General features: G+C 36.1%; 1 protein-coding gene and 1 pseudogene across 3 annotated transcripts; both read left to right on the top strand.

Annotated features, from left to right (window-relative positions):
• Positions 1-508: 508 nt before the first annotated feature.
• Positions 509-14941, top strand: LOC137727788 (uncharacterized). 3 transcript variants are annotated; one of them, XM_068466608.1, is made up of 12 exons: positions 509-1041; positions 1980-2042; positions 4875-5390; positions 5902-6997; positions 7683-7961; positions 8076-8903; positions 9044-9546; positions 10036-11107; positions 11532-11798; positions 11916-12692; positions 12981-13451; positions 14288-14941. In XM_068466608.1, the coding sequence occupies exons 3-12, from the start codon at positions 4927-4929 to the stop codon at positions 14423-14425; spliced, it is 5895 nt and encodes a 1964-aa protein (XP_068322709.1). In that variant the 5' UTR covers positions 509-1041; positions 1980-2042; positions 4875-4926; the 3' UTR covers positions 14426-14941. The 3 variants fall into 3 exon arrangements, with proteins under 3 accessions (XP_068322709.1, XP_068322707.1, XP_068322708.1); XM_068466606.1 differs by having other exon boundaries at positions 11913-12692; XM_068466607.1 differs by lacking the exon at positions 1980-2042 and having other exon boundaries at positions 11913-12692.
• A 1151-nt stretch (positions 14942-16092) lies between these two features.
• On the top strand, positions 16093-18620 carry LOC137727656 (MA3 DOMAIN-CONTAINING TRANSLATION REGULATORY FACTOR 2-like; annotated as a pseudogene).
• The last annotated feature ends 273 nt before the right edge of the window (positions 18621-18893 follow it).

Below are 18893 nucleotides of genomic sequence, written 5' to 3'. Positions count from 1 at the left end.
GAATTTGAATACATTATAATTTCAAAACCTTTTAAAATAATCATTTAAAATCCTAATTAACTACCCTAAATTTTAAACTTTATTAAAATCTTATCAAATCTTAATTTGACTGCACTCTCGTTAGTATATGTATACTAAAAGAAGTATATCTACCCTCCTATTCTCATCTCTTTCTATCATCTCCTCTCACACATTCCTTTTTGTCTTATTATCTTTATAAAAAAATCAATATAAAATGTTAACATTACTTAACTAGACCGTTCAAATATGAGGGAATGGAATGATAAAGAGATTAGGAGGGTAGAGAATCCCTTCCATACTTAAAAAGAGAATTAAGATAAATACACTGTTCCTTCTACAGTGTGTTGTCGGTTTTACGCATTCTTTGTTTCTTTGGTACTGTTCATTATACAGTGTAATTCCGTTTTTACCCCTTTTTTTTGGTTCTTTGGGCGTTTATTTCATCTCTGCCTGGAATTGCAGGAGTTCCAGAGAGTTCTTTGTTATTTTATTCTCACCAATTCGTTGCTTCCTCCTCCACCGCATAATTCTTGCTCTGCTGCCAATCCAAACCGAAAACTGCTCCTATCCAAATTTTCTCACGCTTTCATTCCTTCCTCCTCCGCTGCGAATCGAAACCATAAATTTCTCATCCAAATCAATTTCGGTTCCCTCAAATCCCTAGAACCCCTAAACCCAATTTTCTCCGGATCGTTCCTTAATTCAGCGGCAAACACAAAACCCTTTTCTGTTGCTACGAGCATGAGGATGCGGCCGAGATTTCTTACACCTTATTCTATCACTACTGTGATGTTTTCCACCCCAAGTTTGTGTTGATTTGATTTCTAAGCCTCCCCAAAACTTCACCTGGAAAAATTTGCACACCAACTGGCCTTTTAAATTGCTGTTGGGAGATTTTATCTCTATAACCTACGGATTATTGTGATTTAATCCCTAAAACTTCTGTGATTTTTCCGACCCGTATTCGAAGATTTCGGCGACGGCGTTGAGGTTGTCTCAACCTATTCCTCATCGCGTCAGGTACCTTATAGACTTATTGCATGTAAAGATACAAATTTGTGATTTAAAATAATTGAGTTTTAGTAAATTATTATTATTTTTTGAACAAAAAGTTTTAGTAAATTATTAGTTTAAATATCTGGGTTTGGAGAATTATTCATTGAATTTATGGGTTCTTTGATGTAATTTTATCTGAGATTCAGTAATTTCTTATAAGTTTCGTAGAATTCTTCGATTAAATTTCTGGGTTTGGTAGTGGTGTTTTATTTTGTGTGCATTTGAATGAATCTGGTAATTGGATTTTGGATTTTTTGAGTGCTTATATCCGAACTCTCTCTCCCTTCATTTTCCATCAACCTTTCTACTCAAATACTGTCGAAAGTGAAAATTTGTGGAAGGGGAAAATATTTGTTGTTAGGGAAAAGCTATATTGTTGTTAAAGATTGGAAAGAGCTGAAATAGTTGAAATGTGTTTGCTTTCCATTTATCTCAGTTTTATCCGGTGTAAACACTCACTTCTCTGGCTCTATTTTTTTGTTTGTTTTTCTGGGTTTTGGCAAAAAAGTGGTAATTGTAGATTTTGATATTGAAGGGAAAATGATAAAAAGGGCTGAAAGAAATTTTTATAATGATTGAGGGTTTTGTGTGACTGTAGTAGTGTTCAGTTGAATACCCAAGAGACCAAAAGGGGATTAGTGATGTTCTATCTGAATTGCAGTTCATTGGGGACATTTTGATTAAGTAGAAGAAGGAATAGCTTATGAGAATTCGTCTTAATTTTAGATCCAACTCAACACTAAACCCAACGGAAACCACTGAATATATATGCTTTCTTATCAATTTTTTCCCAAGTTTTTCGTTTTCATTCTTCCCTACTGTTGTAATAATTTCATTGTGCCAGGATTGTGTTAATTTTTTCACTGCAACTTTGTATGATTTCTGATCATTTCATGTCTTAGATTCAATATTTGTGAGGATGTTGGACCCAAAGAAGAAGATATCCATCAGTTGATAAGGAAAAGGTGAAATACATTAATTTAGTAACATTATTATCCGAGATTTTTTTTTATGACTGACATTAAACATTTCTTAAGATTTTTTTGAAAGTGTTTAAAAAGAGAAAAAATAATATTTAATAAATAAATGATTGAATCATATTATTGCTATCGAATTGTGAGGCTAAGCCTGCACTCCTACCCCTTAGTTTAGATAATATCGTTTGTTAAAAAAAAAATCATTTGACAACTAATTTAATCACATTATTATCTGTCTGCGAATTTTTTTTTATAGTGGCATTATATGCCTTTTAAGATGTTTTGAACATTTTTAAAAATAAAAAAATGGGTAAAATACGAAAAATTACCTCAACTATTAATGTCACAACATTTTCATACCTTATCCTTTAAAATTGTTAATGTCATATCTCATCTTTAGAATTTGGTTAAATGTTATACTTTCCGTTACTTGGTCGTTTATTTTTCAGTTAAATACTAACATGATTTGATTCGGAGCGTATTTTCTATTAAAAAAATATTAAAAACTAAGAAAAAAAATGTTTAATATTTTTTAAATATTAAAATAATAATAAAAAGTAAAAAAAAAAACCCTCATTTCGTTCTTTCCCCTCCCCCTTCCTCTTTCCTCTATTCTTCTCATTTTCATCTTCTTCACCCACTTGCAAATCTCAACAAAAAAAAAAAAAAAAATCAATTTGTCTTTCCCCACTCCCACACTATTCTCGCTCGTGCAACCCAAAAAAAAAAAAAAAAACTAGATCCTATTGATGGGAAGATGAATGTGCAGAGAAGGTAGAGGATGGGTGCGGAAAAGGACTTGGAGAATGGATAAGAGTGGTGGATTTGGAGTTTGATAGGTTTTCAAATTTTTTTTTTTTGTCCTTTTTTTCCTCTTTCTCTTCCTTTTGCAAGGGAGTTGATGGTTTTCAAATTTTTTTTTTCCCTTCTTTTTTTCCTCCTCCTCTTTTCGCAAGGAGATTGATGGGTTTTCAAAATTTTTTTTTTTTTTTCTTCCTTTTCTTCTTCTTCCTTCTTCTTCTTCTTCCGCGTGGAGAGGGGGGAATTTTTTTTTTCTTCCTCCTCCTTGTTCTTTCGCATGCGGGTTGATGAGTTTTCAAAATTTTTATTTTTTATTTTTGATTTTTTGGGTTTGTAGGTGAGGAGAAGAAAATGAAGATGGGGAGAAGAGAGAGGAGGGGGAAAGACGAACTGATGTTTTTTTTTTCATTTTGTTTTCAACTTTTTATTATTATTTTAATATTTAAAGAATATTAAATTTTTTATTTAGTTTTTAATAATATTTTAATAATTTTTTAATAGAAGGTGGACTCCAAATTAAGACACGTCAGCATTTAATTGAAAAGTAAACGTAAAGTAGTGGAATGTATAATATTGGACCAAATTCTAAAGATGAGATATGAAAGTGTCGTGATGTTAATAATTAAGGTAGTTTTTTGTATTTTACTTTAAAAAAATTGAATCACATAATTGCTGTAAGGCACTAATTAAAAAAAAAAAAAGCACAACAAAATTAATTTAAAAAAAAAGCATTGTTAAAATGATGAAAATGCCCTTGTCTTATTTGATGCATTATTTTGGAATGCTTTTGAATTTTTTTGTCTTGGGGTTTCTGTGTCTAAATATTTTTGTTGAAGCTTGGTGACATCAAAATTACTATTCACTTTTCTATTGGTTTTATTAGTTTTATATATGGATTTATTTATACTCCCTGCAACATATAAAAAAATCAACTGTGTTGTCATACTTTTTTGATTTAGCTTTGAGTTATGATTTATGATATTGTAATGGGTTTGTTCTCATAATTCATGTCAAGGCATTTGACTCTGTTGGTTCCATGTTTGAAGTCAGGAAAACTCATATGTTGCTTTTGCAGTTTGATTAGCAGTTGCTAATTAGAATTGGCTAATTCTTCTTCATATAAATATTTAACAAGTGTATGATGAGACCAATTAGAATTAGTCAGCTTATGGATGTGTTAACATGTTTAAGTGGTAGTTATTAAACTCAAAAGATTTTTGGTAAAGAGAAGAGTGAAATACTGAGGAACGAATGAAAGTTGGGACATGGAAAAACAAGATATTTTCCTATTTATTGTGTATTATATCTATATGAACATCTTAATTCCAAACTTTTGCTATGTAATATATTCTACAAGCACCTATCTTTTGTTCCATATTGAACACAAGTATGAGAATAGATTTTGATAATTTCACACGTTGAAAACAATTTTAAAACCAGAAACAATTTTAAAACTAGCGGCATTGCGTGCAGGCATGTGTTGCTTGTACTAAACTAGATAACGATTGAGACGATGTAGCACCATTAACATACCTTTTGTCTTTTTTTTTGGATAGAAAAAGCATTCATTAAAAGAGAAAAGCCCCTTGGGTGACAACTGTTATTTTTTTTATGGAAATGCGGCTGTTATTTTGTTTTTAACAAACATTTGGTTTAATCTTTTAGTACTATGTTTAGTGATATTCTTTTTTACTTCTAAGCGAAAGATTTTAAATTTGATTTTTGTCAAAAGCAATTTGGCAACAATACTGTGGAAGCTTATTGTAAAATTTGGTCTACTCCCACGCTCTGGTAGTGATAGACGCTGTTGTGTGTTAAAAAAACATATATTTGGTTTGTTAAAAAAGCAAACATTTGGTTTTAAAAAAGATAATATTTTCTTCCTTGCTGAGCACTTTTGTACCGTTGGATCAAAAACAAAAATGGGTGGATGGATCTTATCGTAATTGAGTCATTACTTGCCCGTTCCGACTTTTCTTTTCGGAGTTTTGAGTTTACTTTTCCTTTACGGTTCTGTAGATCTCAAGTTTGCTCTGTGCTGCCTGCCAACAAATCCCTGGAGTAAGAATTGATGGATTCATCCTCCAAAGAGGATTGCAGGTACGACGTGTACTTGAGTTGTGGAGGTGAAGACATACGCAGGACCTTCACGGGCCACCTTTACTGTTCATTAAAACATCACCGATTCAACGTCTTCATGTACGATTACAAACTAGAAAAGAGTAATGGAGGTATACCAGAACGTCTGATTCAAGAAATCGAAAGGTCTAAGGTTGCCGTCGTCGTATTCTCAAGCGGGTATCTGATGTCCGAGTGGTGTCTCGAGGAGCTGGTGAAGATCATGGAGTGCGGAAAAAGACTGGGTCTAATGTTTTTTCCAATTTTATATGATGTTGATCCCTTAGATGTCCGGAACCAGGTTGGTAGTTTTATGCAGAAGTTTCAGAAGGTTAAGGGTGAAAAGATGCTTCATTGGATAGACGCTCTTTATGAAGCTGTAAGTTTGGCCGAATTAAATTTGAGGAAGACTGACGGGTAAACTTTTTATTTTCTTTATTTGTGTGCTTTAAATTTCCGGTCCCTTTTTTTTCATTTATTTATTTATAATGATTAAATCAGGCTTATAAGTTTTAAAGTTAGTTTGATATTTTTAATTTTTACTTTCAGTTTTGAGTTTTAAAGAAAAACTGTAAAACAAAAAATGAAGCTTCTTGTTATGGTTTTTTTTCAGTTTTCACAATTTGGCATTCAGTTTTTATTTTTTGTTTTCAGTTCTCATTTTTCTGAAAGTTGAAAGTTGTTAAGAAATAAGATTTTAGTTTTCAAAAAAGTGAAAACAAAAACTGAAAACCGAAAACGAAATGGTTATTAAACTGCCCCTTAAGTTTTCACTTTTGCTTTGCTGAATTTTAACAACCAAGATTTGAGTTTAAGAAATTGTAATGGTATCCGGAGATTTTGACTCATCAAATTTTGAAAGATTAATGTAATCTTGAAGTTGCATAATAAATGTTTTACTTTTGCTTTGTTCAATTTTAACCCCCAGGCATGAAGGAAGCTTTATCAGGAACGTTATTGCTCAGATCGCTCAAAAACTGAGCTGCACCACATGCTCAGAGGTAGCCACCAGCCTAGTGGGAATAGATTCTCGTGTTCGAGAAATTAGTAAGCATTTAGATGTTGGAGGATCAAATGATGTTCGCATAATTGGAATTTTGGGTATGTGCGGACTGGGTAAGACAACAGTTGCACAAGCTGTTTTCGACAAACATCATCATAGTTTTGATGGTGCAAGTTTCCTTCAAAATGTGAGGGAAAAGAAACTGGTTGATTTGCAAGAACAACTTCTTTCTGATATCTTGAAACCGGCCTACATAGTGATAAGTTCTATGGATGAAGGGACCGAGGAGATAGAACAAATGTTACGCAAGAGAAGTGTACTTGTCGTAATTGATGGTGTAGACAGTGTAGAACAATTAGATACTTTGGCAATAAAACCTGACTCCTTTGGTCTAGGGAGCAGAATTATTATAACATCAAGAAATGAACATTTGCTAAAGATACTTGATGTGGATAAGATTTGTACTCTACCAGCAATGAATGAAAGAAGAGCTCTTGAGCTACTTAGTTGGCATGCCTTTGGAAAGAATTATCCTAATGAAGAGTATGTTGAACTCTCAAGAAAAGCTGTTGGCTACTGTGGAGGTTTGCCACTAGCACTTGAAGCCTTAGGTTCTTATCTACGTACAAAAAGCACAAGCGAATGGGAAACTGTACTGGATAAATGGAAAAGATCACAGCCTTATGGGGTAATTCACAGAAGACTTGAAATAAGCTATGAAGGGCTAACTGATGATGACGTGAAGGCCATATTCCTTGATATCTCTTGTTTCTTTACTGGAATGAACAAGGACTATGTCATGACAGTACTGGATGGCTGTCAGTTTTATCCAGAAATAGGAATTCAAGAACTCCAAGATCAATGCCTTGTAACTGTTGATAAAGAAGGCAATCTCATGATGCATGATTTGATTCAAGGCATGGGCAGAGAAATTGTGTGTGCAGAATCCCCTGACAATCCTGGAAAACGTAGTAGATTGTGGCATAATGAAGATATAACAGACGTATTGACAAAACAATCTGTGAGTACTTTCTGCAATTAAATTTGATGTTAAATGCGCATACTAATGTGGCAGAGAAAGGAACCTGTAAGAGACAACAAAGGAGCCGATTGTATTGAATTTTCTCAAATTAAATAGCAGAATCAACATGTCCTGCTCTTCTTAAGTGCAATTTGTTAAATATGATACCCGTAACAGAAGCTTGCTAAAGATGCCTAACTAATGTAGACAGTTGTAAAGGACAACTCTATGGTTATTATCCAGACATGTGTGCACATTATAGTAGATATATATAGGGGTGTGATATCCACACACCCCTTTTTACTTCTCTCACACCTTTTTAAATTTTGGCCGTCGGATCGGATGAATTGAAGAAGATCAAAGGACAGAAATTAACAAGGGGTGTGAGAGAAGTAAAAAGGGGTGTGTGGATAGCACACCCCTATATATATAAGTACATAGCGTAGATATATATATATATATACACATATATATATAAGCACATCCTAGTAGATATATAATAAAAATTGCCTATGAGAGGTCCCATGTTCTATATTGTCTAATTGTCTACCTCTCATGTGGTTCATCCATCCAATTCAGGGCTTTGTGGTTCTGATATATGAATTAATTATCTTTTCCCGTGCCAATAACCCTTTTCTTTGTTTTTTTTTTATTATTTTAACTTTTAATTATTTATATGTAATAGGGAACGGAAGACGTTGAAGGACTCGCTTTAGATGTGCAAGAGTCTGATGAGCGTAGCTTCAGTTCAGACTCGTTTAGAAACATGCAGAGTCTGCGATTGCTCAAACTCAATAACATAAAGCTCACTGGAAGTTACCACAATCTTTCCAAAGAGTTAAGATGGTTGTGTTGGCATGGATTTCCTCTGGAGGTCATACCAAAAGATTTTGATCAACCAAACCTAGTTGCTATTGACCTGAGCTATAGCAAACTCATACGAGTTTGGGAGGATTCCGATTTGGTATGATATGGCCTCAACCAAATTATTTATTCTTTCTTCCAAGTTTTATAAACATGAACTCCTTGCTTCCTCTTTTCCGTTTGTATTTATTTTGGTTTTTTTCTTGTCTAACAGTTGCTCGAGAAGTTGAAGCTTCTTAATCTCAGTCATTCCCATAACCTGGCACAAACACCAGACTTTTCAAAACTCCCAAATCTCGAGGAATTGATTTTGAATGATTGTGAGAGTTTGTCCGAGGTTCATTCATCCATTGGGAATCTTGAAAGGCTTACTTTGGTAAATCTTGAAGGCTGCAAAATGCTCAAGGATCTCCCACTGAATTTCTTTAATTCCAAGTCTATTGAAACTCTTCTTCTTAACGGCTGTTCAAGATTTGAAGACTTGGCTGAAGGGTTCGGAAAGAGTTACCTTAAGACAGCAGATGGCTCACCTATAAGACAAATACTAAAGTTGAGGTTTTCATCTCAATATGGAGTGAAAGAGTCACCATCAACTAGTCTTTTGCCCCTTTCTTTTCATGGCTTAAACTCTTTACGGAAATTAGATCTTGGATGCTGCTCTTTAACCGATGATGAAATCCCGAAGGATCTTGGGAGTCTAATTTCTTTAGAAGATTTAGATCTTCGAAAAAATAGTTTTTGTAGCCTACCAAGTCTCAGTGGTCTTTCTACGCTTGAAACATTGTGTTTAGATGATTGCACAAACCTACATGCAATCCCAAATTTACCAACAAGTTTGAAAGTCTTGCGAGCGGGTTTGTGCACTGCATTAGAAACAGTGCCAGATTTTTCAGAATTGTCGAATATGAGAGAGTTGTATCTAAGTCATTCCTGCAAACTCACTGAGATTCCGGGCTTGGAGATGTCATTAAACTCGATGACAAGAATTCATATGGAAGGGTGCATCAATCTCACTGCTGATTTTAGGAAGAACATCCTTCAGGTCTCTCTCTCTCTCTCTCTCTAGTCTGTTCTCTTTCTCGTTCTACCACACACCGAAGCACTTGTATAAGACACCATATATATGACACATGCATGCATAACAATGTATTGTTGTTACAAATCTGGCTCTACATGGTACAGGGATGGACTTCTTGTGGATATGGTGGCATTTTTCTCAATGGAAATTATATTCCTGACTGGTTTGATTTTGTCAAGGGTGATCCGGATCCGGTCAGTATTCACATACCTCAAATTGTTGGTCGCAATTTTAGCGGGTTGACTCTGTGCTGCATATACTCTTCAAAGACACAACGTGAAGGTCCTCTCGGCATTATCGTTAGCAATAAAACCAAGCGTACTGCTTTGCTCGCCCGGATAACATATGCCTCGGTACCAACTTCCTGTACACTTGATGACCATTATCTTTGGCAGGGGCATATATCGAACTATGTGCTAAGTTTGCAAGGAGGGGACAAGGTCGATATAGTTGTAATGCCTGTTGAAACCGCAGATGCTTCTGTGAGAGTGAAGAAAATAGGGGTTAATCTAGTATGGGACAAAGAGATGAAGGAAAATATGCATGATTCAGACTTTAATCTCTATGATTTTGGCCTACATCCGGATTGGTTCTTGGGAGCTGATGGGTACTTTCTTATCTCTTTTTTCCTTTCCCGTATTTTGTATTTTTTTTTCATACACAAGTATGCGGTACCTTAGTTCCTTCTTGCAGAAGTTATTAATTGGCTACATAATGTATTGGTCTATTTAACTCTCATATTTATCAAATGTCAACAAACAATGAACTTATATAACTACGGCTTAGGGTATTTGATTTTAAACATTGCAATGTAGAGCTTCCAGACTCTTCCATGAGAAATCTGTGTTATTTATGGTCAGATATTGAGCGAGCCACATGAATCAAATATTTGATTTTACACATTTATGCATACATAAATATAAGTTCTGAAGTTCATAATGCTTTAATGGTTTTTGAAGATTTTGATTTGGGCTTTCAAATCTTCCACTCTCAAGCATTGTAGTCATAGTGAGTAAGATATTAGTTCAATTTAATTGTGCCATTTTTTAAGTAGATCTTACTTTTGATGAATTTTGAATTGAATTTTACCTACCAGGTATGAAGGATTCAGTACTAGAGAACTGAAGAACAATTACTTGGACGTAGCCGTACACCCAGTTGGAATAGATTCTCGCGTGCAAGAAATCAGTAATTATTTAGATGTTGGAGGATCAAATGATGTCCGTATCATTGGAATCTGGGGTATGGGCGGACTGGGTAAAACAACGGTTGCAAAAGTAATTTTCAACAAATATCAGCACATGTTTGATGGTACAAGTTTTCTTCCAAATGTGAGAAAAGTTAAGGAACTGGTTGATTCACAAAACAAACTTCTTTCTGATATCTTGAGATCGGGAAACATGAAGGTTAGTAGTATCTATGAAGGGATCAAGGAGATTAAAAGAAGACTTGGCAACAAAAGAGTACTTGTTATAGTAGATGGCGTAGACCGCGATGCACAGTTAGATGCATTAGCTCTAAGGCATGACTCATTTGGCCCAGGAAGTAGAATTATTGTAACAACAAGGGATCAACATTTGCTAAAGATACTTAACGTGGAGGTGATATGTCCTTTGCAAGAAATGAATAAAGAAGAAGCTCTTGAGCTATTTAGTTGGCATGCCTTTAGAAAGAATTATCCTAATAAAGAGTACGTTGAGCTCTCAAGAGAAGCTGTTGACTACTGTGGAGGTTTGCCACTAGCACTTGAAGTCTTAGGTTCTTATCTACGTTCAACAAGCACAAGTGGATGGGGAACTATACTGGATGAATGGAAAAGCTCACAGCCTTATAGGGTAATTCTCGAAAATATTAAGACAAGCTATGATAGGCTAAATGATGACCTGGTGAAGGATGTATTCCTGGATATAGGCTGTTTCTTTATTGGAATGAACAAGAACGATGTCACGACAATATTGGATGGCTGTGACTTATATCCAGAAAAAGGAATTCGAGAACTCCAAGATCAATGCCTTGTAACTGTTGATACACAAGGCAATCTGATGATGCATAACTTGATTCGAGACATGGCCAGAGAAATCGTACATGCACAATGCCCTGACAATCCTGGAGAACGTAGTAGATTGTGGTATCATGTGGATGTAAAACGCATATTGGTGAAACAATCTGTAAGTACTTCGGCAATCAAATCTTATGTTAAATATGAACTTCATTAAGGGATAACTATGTGCCACCTATTATTTCAATAATTAACTTTTAAAATTAAAAACGCCAAACCCAACCAGTAGATGCTGAAGCAGTTACCACTCACCCCTCCAACCCTCCACCCATATTTTTCCTTTTTTAATTTCAGAAATAGAAGTCCAAAACAATATTAAAGGCACACGCGTGTGCCAAGGGTTTAGTAATACGTAGAGTAACACCGTGTAACCGATGCCGACTGAGATACCTAATTAATTTGGTAAAATGTAAATCACAAGTGAATTCTTGTTCATGCATCTAATTCATTGCTTTCTTCATGTGTATAAATTCTCTTGTCACGTGAAAATAAATTTTGTCTTACTTTGTTCCTTTTTTCTTTTCCTTGAATAGGGAACTGTGGCAATTGAAGGACTTGCTTTAGTTACGTCTTTTAATTCAAGTACAGAAGCATTTAGAAAGATGCGGAGTCTAAGATTGCTCAAACTCAGTAACACAGAGCTCAATGGAAGTTACAACAAATTTTCCAAAGAGTTAAGATGGTTGTGTTGGCATCGATTTCCTCTGGAGGTCATACCTTTAGATTTCGATCAGCCAAACCTAGTTGCTGTTGACCTGAGCTGTAGCAAACTCAAACGAGTTTGGGAGGATACTGACGTGGTATGATACGATCTCAAACAAATTATTAATTATTTTCTTCAGCTTCTGTGAATACCAATATCTTGCTTTCTCTCTTGTATTTGAATTTTTATTTTGTTATCTGTTTTTTCCTAGCAGCTGCTCAAGAATCTGAAAATCATCAATCTCAGTTATTCCCATGACCTAACAGAATCACCAGATCTTTCCAAAGTCCCAAATCTTGAAAAACTGATATTGGTAAACTGTAGAAAATTGTCTCAGATTCACCCATCCATTGGGCATCTTGAAAGACTTTCATTGGTAAATCTTGAAGGCTGCAAGACGCTTCAGTATTTTCCACGGGATTTCTATAAGTCAAGGTCAGTTGAGACTCTTATTCTTAAAGGCTGTTCATGTTTTAAAATGCTGGATGATAGCTTAGGGGGGATGGTATCATTGACAACACTTCAAGCATGCCATACAATGGTAAGGCAAGTACCATCTTCAATAGTAGGATTGAAGAACCTGACATTTTTAGGCCTTAGAAACTGCCGGTTAACTGATGATGCAATCCCTAAGGATCTTGGGAGTCTATTTTCTTTAGAAATATTGGAGCTTGATGGCAATTTGTTTTATATCCTACCGAGCCTCAGTGGACTCTCCAAGCTTAAAATGTTACGTTTGAGTTCTTGCAAGGATCTTCGTGAAATCCCAGATTTACCAACAAATTTGGAAATCTTGAGAGCGAATCATTGCATTTCACTTGGAAAAATGCCAAATTTTTCGGAAATGTCGGGTATGGTTGAACTGCATCTAGATTTCTCCCCCAAACTCACTGAGATTCTAGGCTTGCATGAGTCGTTAAACACTATGAGAAGGATTCATATGGAAGGCTGCACCAATCTCACTGCTGCGTTTAGGAAGAACATCATACAGGTCTCTCTCTCTCTCTCTCTCTCTCTCTCTCTCTCTCTCTCTCACGCACACATAAACATGCACAGATACACGCGTAAGACATGCATATACTAGAATATATTACTTATGCATAAGAATGACGTGTACATGCTGAGTTTTAGGAAGAACATCCTACAGATCTCTCTCTGAGAGCTGTATTCTCTTGCTCTTTCTATCACACGCCCACAGAGGCACTGTACATGACACACGCATGCATAATTAAGACTTTTGCTTCTACAAATTAATCTGGCTTTACATGGTATGCTCTAGGGATTGACTTCCTTCGGACATGGTGGCATTATTTTTCTCAATGGAGTTTATGATATTCCAGAGTGGTTCCAGGTTGTTGGTATTCGTAAGTCCAATGATGTTCGTTTTAAAGTGCCCCAATATTTGGGTCGTAATTTTAGAGGATTGACTCTGTGCTGTGTTTTCAACCGCTGTTGTCCTGGATTTACTGTTACAAATATTACCAAGGGTAAGGCTTTGCACATCCCGCGAGAATCTTCATCCAGTTTCACTGGTCGTGTACTCCGTTTGCAAAGTGTATTATCAAATGATGTACTCCGTTTGCAAAGTGGGGACGAAGTCTCGATTTCTGCAGTTACGACAAGATTGGGTGGGATGTGGCGATTGATGAAAACAGGAGTTAATCTAGTCTGGGATGATGGTGATGGCGGTGACGCATACTCTAGCAAGGACGAGATTGTTGCCGTACCAAGCAATACTATGTCTGACGAGGTTTGTACTTCCGAAATTATTAGAGTTATATCTTATATTTGCCAAATTTTAGCACCTAAGTTTAGGGCATGTTTGGTATTTAACTTGAATCCAACTTTTTAAACTCAAAAATAATTTTCAAGTTTTAGGCCTTAAAAACTTGTTTGGTATAACTATTTTCAAAAACTGAATTCAAAACTAACTCAAAAATATAGTTTATTCTCCAAAAACACAAAAAGTGAGTTTTTAAACTAACTTTTTTTCTTTCTCTCCCTCCTCCCCTCTTACTCCAAATCTATCTCTTTTCTTCTCTCGCCCCCTTCTTTTTTTTTCCGATCATTTTCGTCTCTCCTTCAATCCGTTTTCTTCATTCTCTCGGTTCTTTCTCTCATTCCTTTTCCTCTCTATCTCCTTCGATCCTCTCTTCTTTCTCTTTCATCCAATCATCTTACTTGCTTTCCTCGTCTCTTCTCTTTCTCCCTCGACCCTTCTTTTTGGATTTCTTTGTTCAGTTTGAGTTGTAAAATTTAAAATTTTTAATTCGCATCCCAAACAAGTTTTTGATTCTTAAAGAAAATTGTTTTTAAGAAAAGTTCTTAAGAACTGTTTTGGTTATTTTTATTTTTTGTCCTGTTTTTATTTTTGATTTTCTATATAATTAAACTTCTTTAAATTAATAGCCTCGAGACCCAGGAAGACTATTATTTAGCAAAATATTAAATAAACGATAAATTAAAAATTTATTAATTTATCAACGTATTTTGTATTTTATTAAATACTATAAATTGTATTTAGTTTCTTATCTCAAAGATGTAAAGAAATCAACAATTAACGATAGTTGTATACTTTTTTTCTAGACTCTTCCATCTCCCTCATTCCACACGGACAGTTGTCCGCCCATGGCTTCCGATCTCAAAATGCGTGGGAAGGAGGTGTCCATCTATGACCCCTTGGAGTTGGCCGTAGCATCTGTCAAACCAAAGTACGGGCTTTAATTCTACCAGAAGCTAGAAGAAGTGGTTGTGACTATATTCGCCAAGGGCATACCAGCCAAAGACGTTAATGTTGAGTTTGGTGAACAAATACTAAGTGTTAGCATTGATGTTGCTGGTGAACATACATATTATTTTCAGCCTCGCTTATTTGGAAAGATAATACCTGAAAAGTGCAGATTTGACGTTCTGTCCACCGAAGTTGAAATTCGCCTGGCTAAAGCTGAACCATCACACTGGACATCTCTTGAATTCGGCAAGGACAACTCTGTTCCACTAAAGGACTGGCAAGGACAACTCTGTTCCACTGAAGGACTGGACATCTCTTGAATTCAGGAAGTACAACCCTGTTGCACCAAAGGCGTAAAGGAAAAAAAAAATTTGGCAAAAATTGAGGGCGTTTTTGTTATTTTATTCTTATTTAATGCAGAATTTGTATGAAATGATCAAAATGATTGATTGTGAACAAATTCAGATGCTGATTTTATCGATTTTAAACATCATAGATGTAAATCACCACATCAAAAATGTCATGCCCCAAACTGTTAGCGAAGGGCATGAACTCTGGACTACCACTAAAGTAAACAATCAGTCACCTTAAGCTTAATGGAGTCTGAAAAATTCCTTCAATACTCACTCGACCAGAAAACCTTACATAACTAAAATTCCCCCGTACTTTCCCCAAAAGGGTAATAAATTCCCTTTCCTTACGCCTAGCTCCACATGAGCTATTACAATTCTTCTATCAAATCTCATTTTTCTCTATTGAAACATTATTAGTTTTCTCTCGTAAACTTAAGAAAGCCCTCTCACGCTCCACTAATAATTTTTATGATATCATCATTTTCATGCACTATTACTGATAAAAATTGAGATTTCACCATAAAACTAATTAGCAATATGTTATATAGGGAATAGTCCCACATCTTATAGGCCCTTGTAGGATTTCGATTTCGATTTCTGATCATGGTTATATATCTTTGATTTTTGCTTTTATTCTCATTTTTCCATCTACATATCTTATGTGTTTGCCCAATAGCTCTTTAGTTTCTGATTATTTATATAATTGTGTGTTTCTTGAATTTGTTGCAGACCTGCATTTTCTTCTTTCCCAACATGGCATTGGCAGGAAGAAAGTGAGGTGACGTTGAATTTAAACTTTCTCAGGAGAATTCATTTAATGGTGAATCTTGTGTATTATATGCAAAGATTTCATTGTACTTGTACGTTTCTTGCGTCTCAAGTATCGAAGGGACGTCCTGTATAAATATTTTGTGTGATTGCGCTGGTGAATGGTTGGCTAAGTGATTCAACACATTCTACAACTTATGCTCATTAGTCTTTCACATATTCGTTAATCACCTGAGTTGTCTGCGCATGAACTCGATTGTTGTTAGATATGGAGCAATTGCTGAAGATGTCCTAGTATTATTGACCATTGAATTGTTTTATTCTTCTTGTGAAACAGGCTCTAATTGATTCTTAATTTTGAGGCATTCTCCGTAGAAATAATAGATTAACAACGTAGTAAACATATTGGAGATTGGTGCTGGTGATCACAGCAGAGAGCTTGCGATTTATTCGGTTTTACCCATCACAAACAGAAGGTATTATATGTTGCCTCTTGAAAACTATTGAGTGAGCAGGCTTGAGTTCAAAAGATAAGCAGAATGGACTTCAGTGATGGGTTTGTATCAAAGGAGCATCGGGAGCTGCACCGATCTGCTTCAGAAAGTGCAGATCCATTATCTGCGTCTCCATTGCCCGTTTCTCCAAGGTCCCATAAGTTCCCTAAATCTTCAAAGTCCCCAAAGTCTCCAAAGATTCAGGGGAAACATGGAAAAGGAACTCCACTCAAGCATGATAGACATTCACATTCTGCAGTTGATGGCCGTCCTAAAAAGGGTAAACTACACTTTCGAAATTTTCTCATGGATTCGGGTTGAAGGCATTCTTTCGCATTATATAATTGCTAGCAAGAGGCACTAGCGAACAATGTTTTAGACAATGTCGTATAGCTACATATTGTTACCTGACGTGTGCCTTGGAAAGTTAACTCTAGGCATTTACCATTATCTGATGGTTAATAAGCAAAGAGTTCTGAATGTCAAAATTCAAAATTAGGTTTTTACTCTTAATTTTATGAAGATTATCATAATGCAGGTGGTTCTGGGGCTAAAGGCACCTGGGGCGGGTTACTTGATAAAGATGACAGTTTCACTGCTGACCCGAATGACCCAAACTTCAATAGCAGTGAGGTAAGTAACTGAACAGCTCACACCTTCATATTTAACTCTTTTTGGATCTTGTTATGAAAAATGATCAGTTTATTTGCCATCTTCAATATTGATTGTCTTATTTTCATTGTGTTTACCAATTACGTGTATTGGTTGCAGGAATGTGAAAATTCCGATGCAAGAAAAGAGAGGGTCGATTTTGAGGAGTACAAAAAGAAAGCTACAATAGTAGTGGAGGAATACTTTGCTACTGATGACATTACCTCGACTGCAAATAAACTTAGAGAGCTTGATAGGCCTACATACAACTACTATTTCGTAAAGAAGCTTGTCTCTAAGGCGATGGATAGGCATGATAAAGAAAAAGAAATGGCTGCTGTTCTTTTATCTGGACTATATGCTGACTACATTCACCCCCCACAAGTTTACAAGGGGTTCTGCAAATTGATAGAATCTGCGGATGACTTCATTGTGGATATACCAGATACAGTTGATGTCCTTGCACTGTTCATTGCCCGAGCAGTGGTTGATGACATACTTCCTCCTGCATTCTTGAAGAAACAAATGAACTATTTACCCAAAGATTCGAAAGGGATTGAAGTATTGAAAAGAGCTGAAAAGGGCTACTTAGGAGCCCCGCTCCATGCAGAAATCATTGAGCGGCGATGGGGAGGTAGCAAGAAAATGACTGTGGAGGATGTCAAAGCTAAGATTAATGATTTGTTGATAGAGTATGTAGTGAGTGGTGAGAAGAAAGAGGCGTGCAGATGCATCAAGGATTTGAAAGTTCCTTTTTTTCACCATGAAATAGTTAAACGAGCTCTTGTAATGGCAATGGAGAGGTGTCAAGTTGAAGGCCAGCTACTAGATTTGCTGAAAGAAGCTGCTGAAGAAGGTTTAATAAACTCAAGTCAAGTATCAAAAGGCTTTAGTAGGATGATTGACTATGTTGACGACTTATCACTCGACATACCAAATGCACGGGGTATATTGCAGTCATTGATCTCCAAGGCAGCATCAGAGGGCTGGTTGTGTGCTTCATCTTTGAAATCACTCTCTCTGCAACCAGAAAAGCGATCTTTAGAAGATAGTGTTCCCAATCTATTATTCAAGAGTACTTATCTGGGGATATCTCAAAAGTAAACAGTAGTCTAGAGTCTGAGAATAGTACTTATTCACCTGAGCTGAATGTTATCTTTGTTAAAAGATTGATAACTCTAGCAATGGATCGGAAGAACAGAGAGAAAGAAATGGCATCCATTTTACTGTCATCCCTGTGTTTTCCAGCTGATGATGTTGTAAATGGGTTTGTGATGTTACTAGAATCTGCAGATGACACAGCTCTGGATAATCCAGTAGTTGTCGAAGATCTTGCAATGTTTCTCGCTAGATCTGTGGTGGACGAAATTCTAGCCCCACAGAACTTGGAAGAGATTGGAAGTCAGTGCTTGGCACAAGAGTCAATTGGGAGCAAGGTCCTTAAAATGGCCAAGTCATTGCTAAAGGCTCGGCTTTCTGGGGAGCGGATATTAAGGTGTTGGGGTGGTGGTGGCAGACCTGGATGGGCAGTTGAGGATGTGAAGGACAAGATTGGGAAGTTGCTGGAAGAGTTTGAGTCTGGAGGGGATGTAAGAGAGGCTTGCCGCTGCATGAAGGAATTAGGCATGCCATTTTTCAACCATGAGGTTGTCAAAAAAGCTCTGGTGACGATTATGGAAAAGAAGAATGAGAGACTTTGGATTTTGCTGGAGGTATGTTTTGGCTCTGGACTCATCACAATGAACCAAATGGCAAAGGGGTTTGGTAGAGTTGCAGAGTCTCTAGATGATTTGGCTTTGGATGTTCCTAATGCCCAGAAACAATTTACACATTACGTTGAACGAGCAAAGAATGCAGGGTGGTTGGATTCCTCATATTGTTTCAGCAAATCAGGACACAGTACAGAGAATGGCACTGGCTAATTAGTTAGCAAGTTTCTTAATCGCACATACGAGTGTATGCACACAAAATATGCATGCAACCAAGCATATTGTAAACAGCTAGTTACATTTTCCTTGTCCATCATCTTCTTTAGCTACTCTCTCCTCCTTTTTTTCTGGCTTATTGATCATTGATCAATTGAATACTGGTAGATTTTCTTTTGGATGAATAGGAGACTATTTTTCAGTGTAATCGCGGAATAAGCAGACTGAGATGCACATGATTATCTGGTTTCTCGGCACAAGAAACGCAAT

Source organism: Pyrus communis, chromosome 3 (assembly GCF_963583255.1).
Source record: "Pyrus communis chromosome 3, drPyrComm1.1, whole genome shotgun sequence".
NCBI classification, from domain to species: Eukaryota; Viridiplantae; Streptophyta; class Magnoliopsida; order Rosales; family Rosaceae; genus Pyrus; species Pyrus communis.
This window is presented reverse-complemented; position numbering and strand designations above follow the sequence as displayed.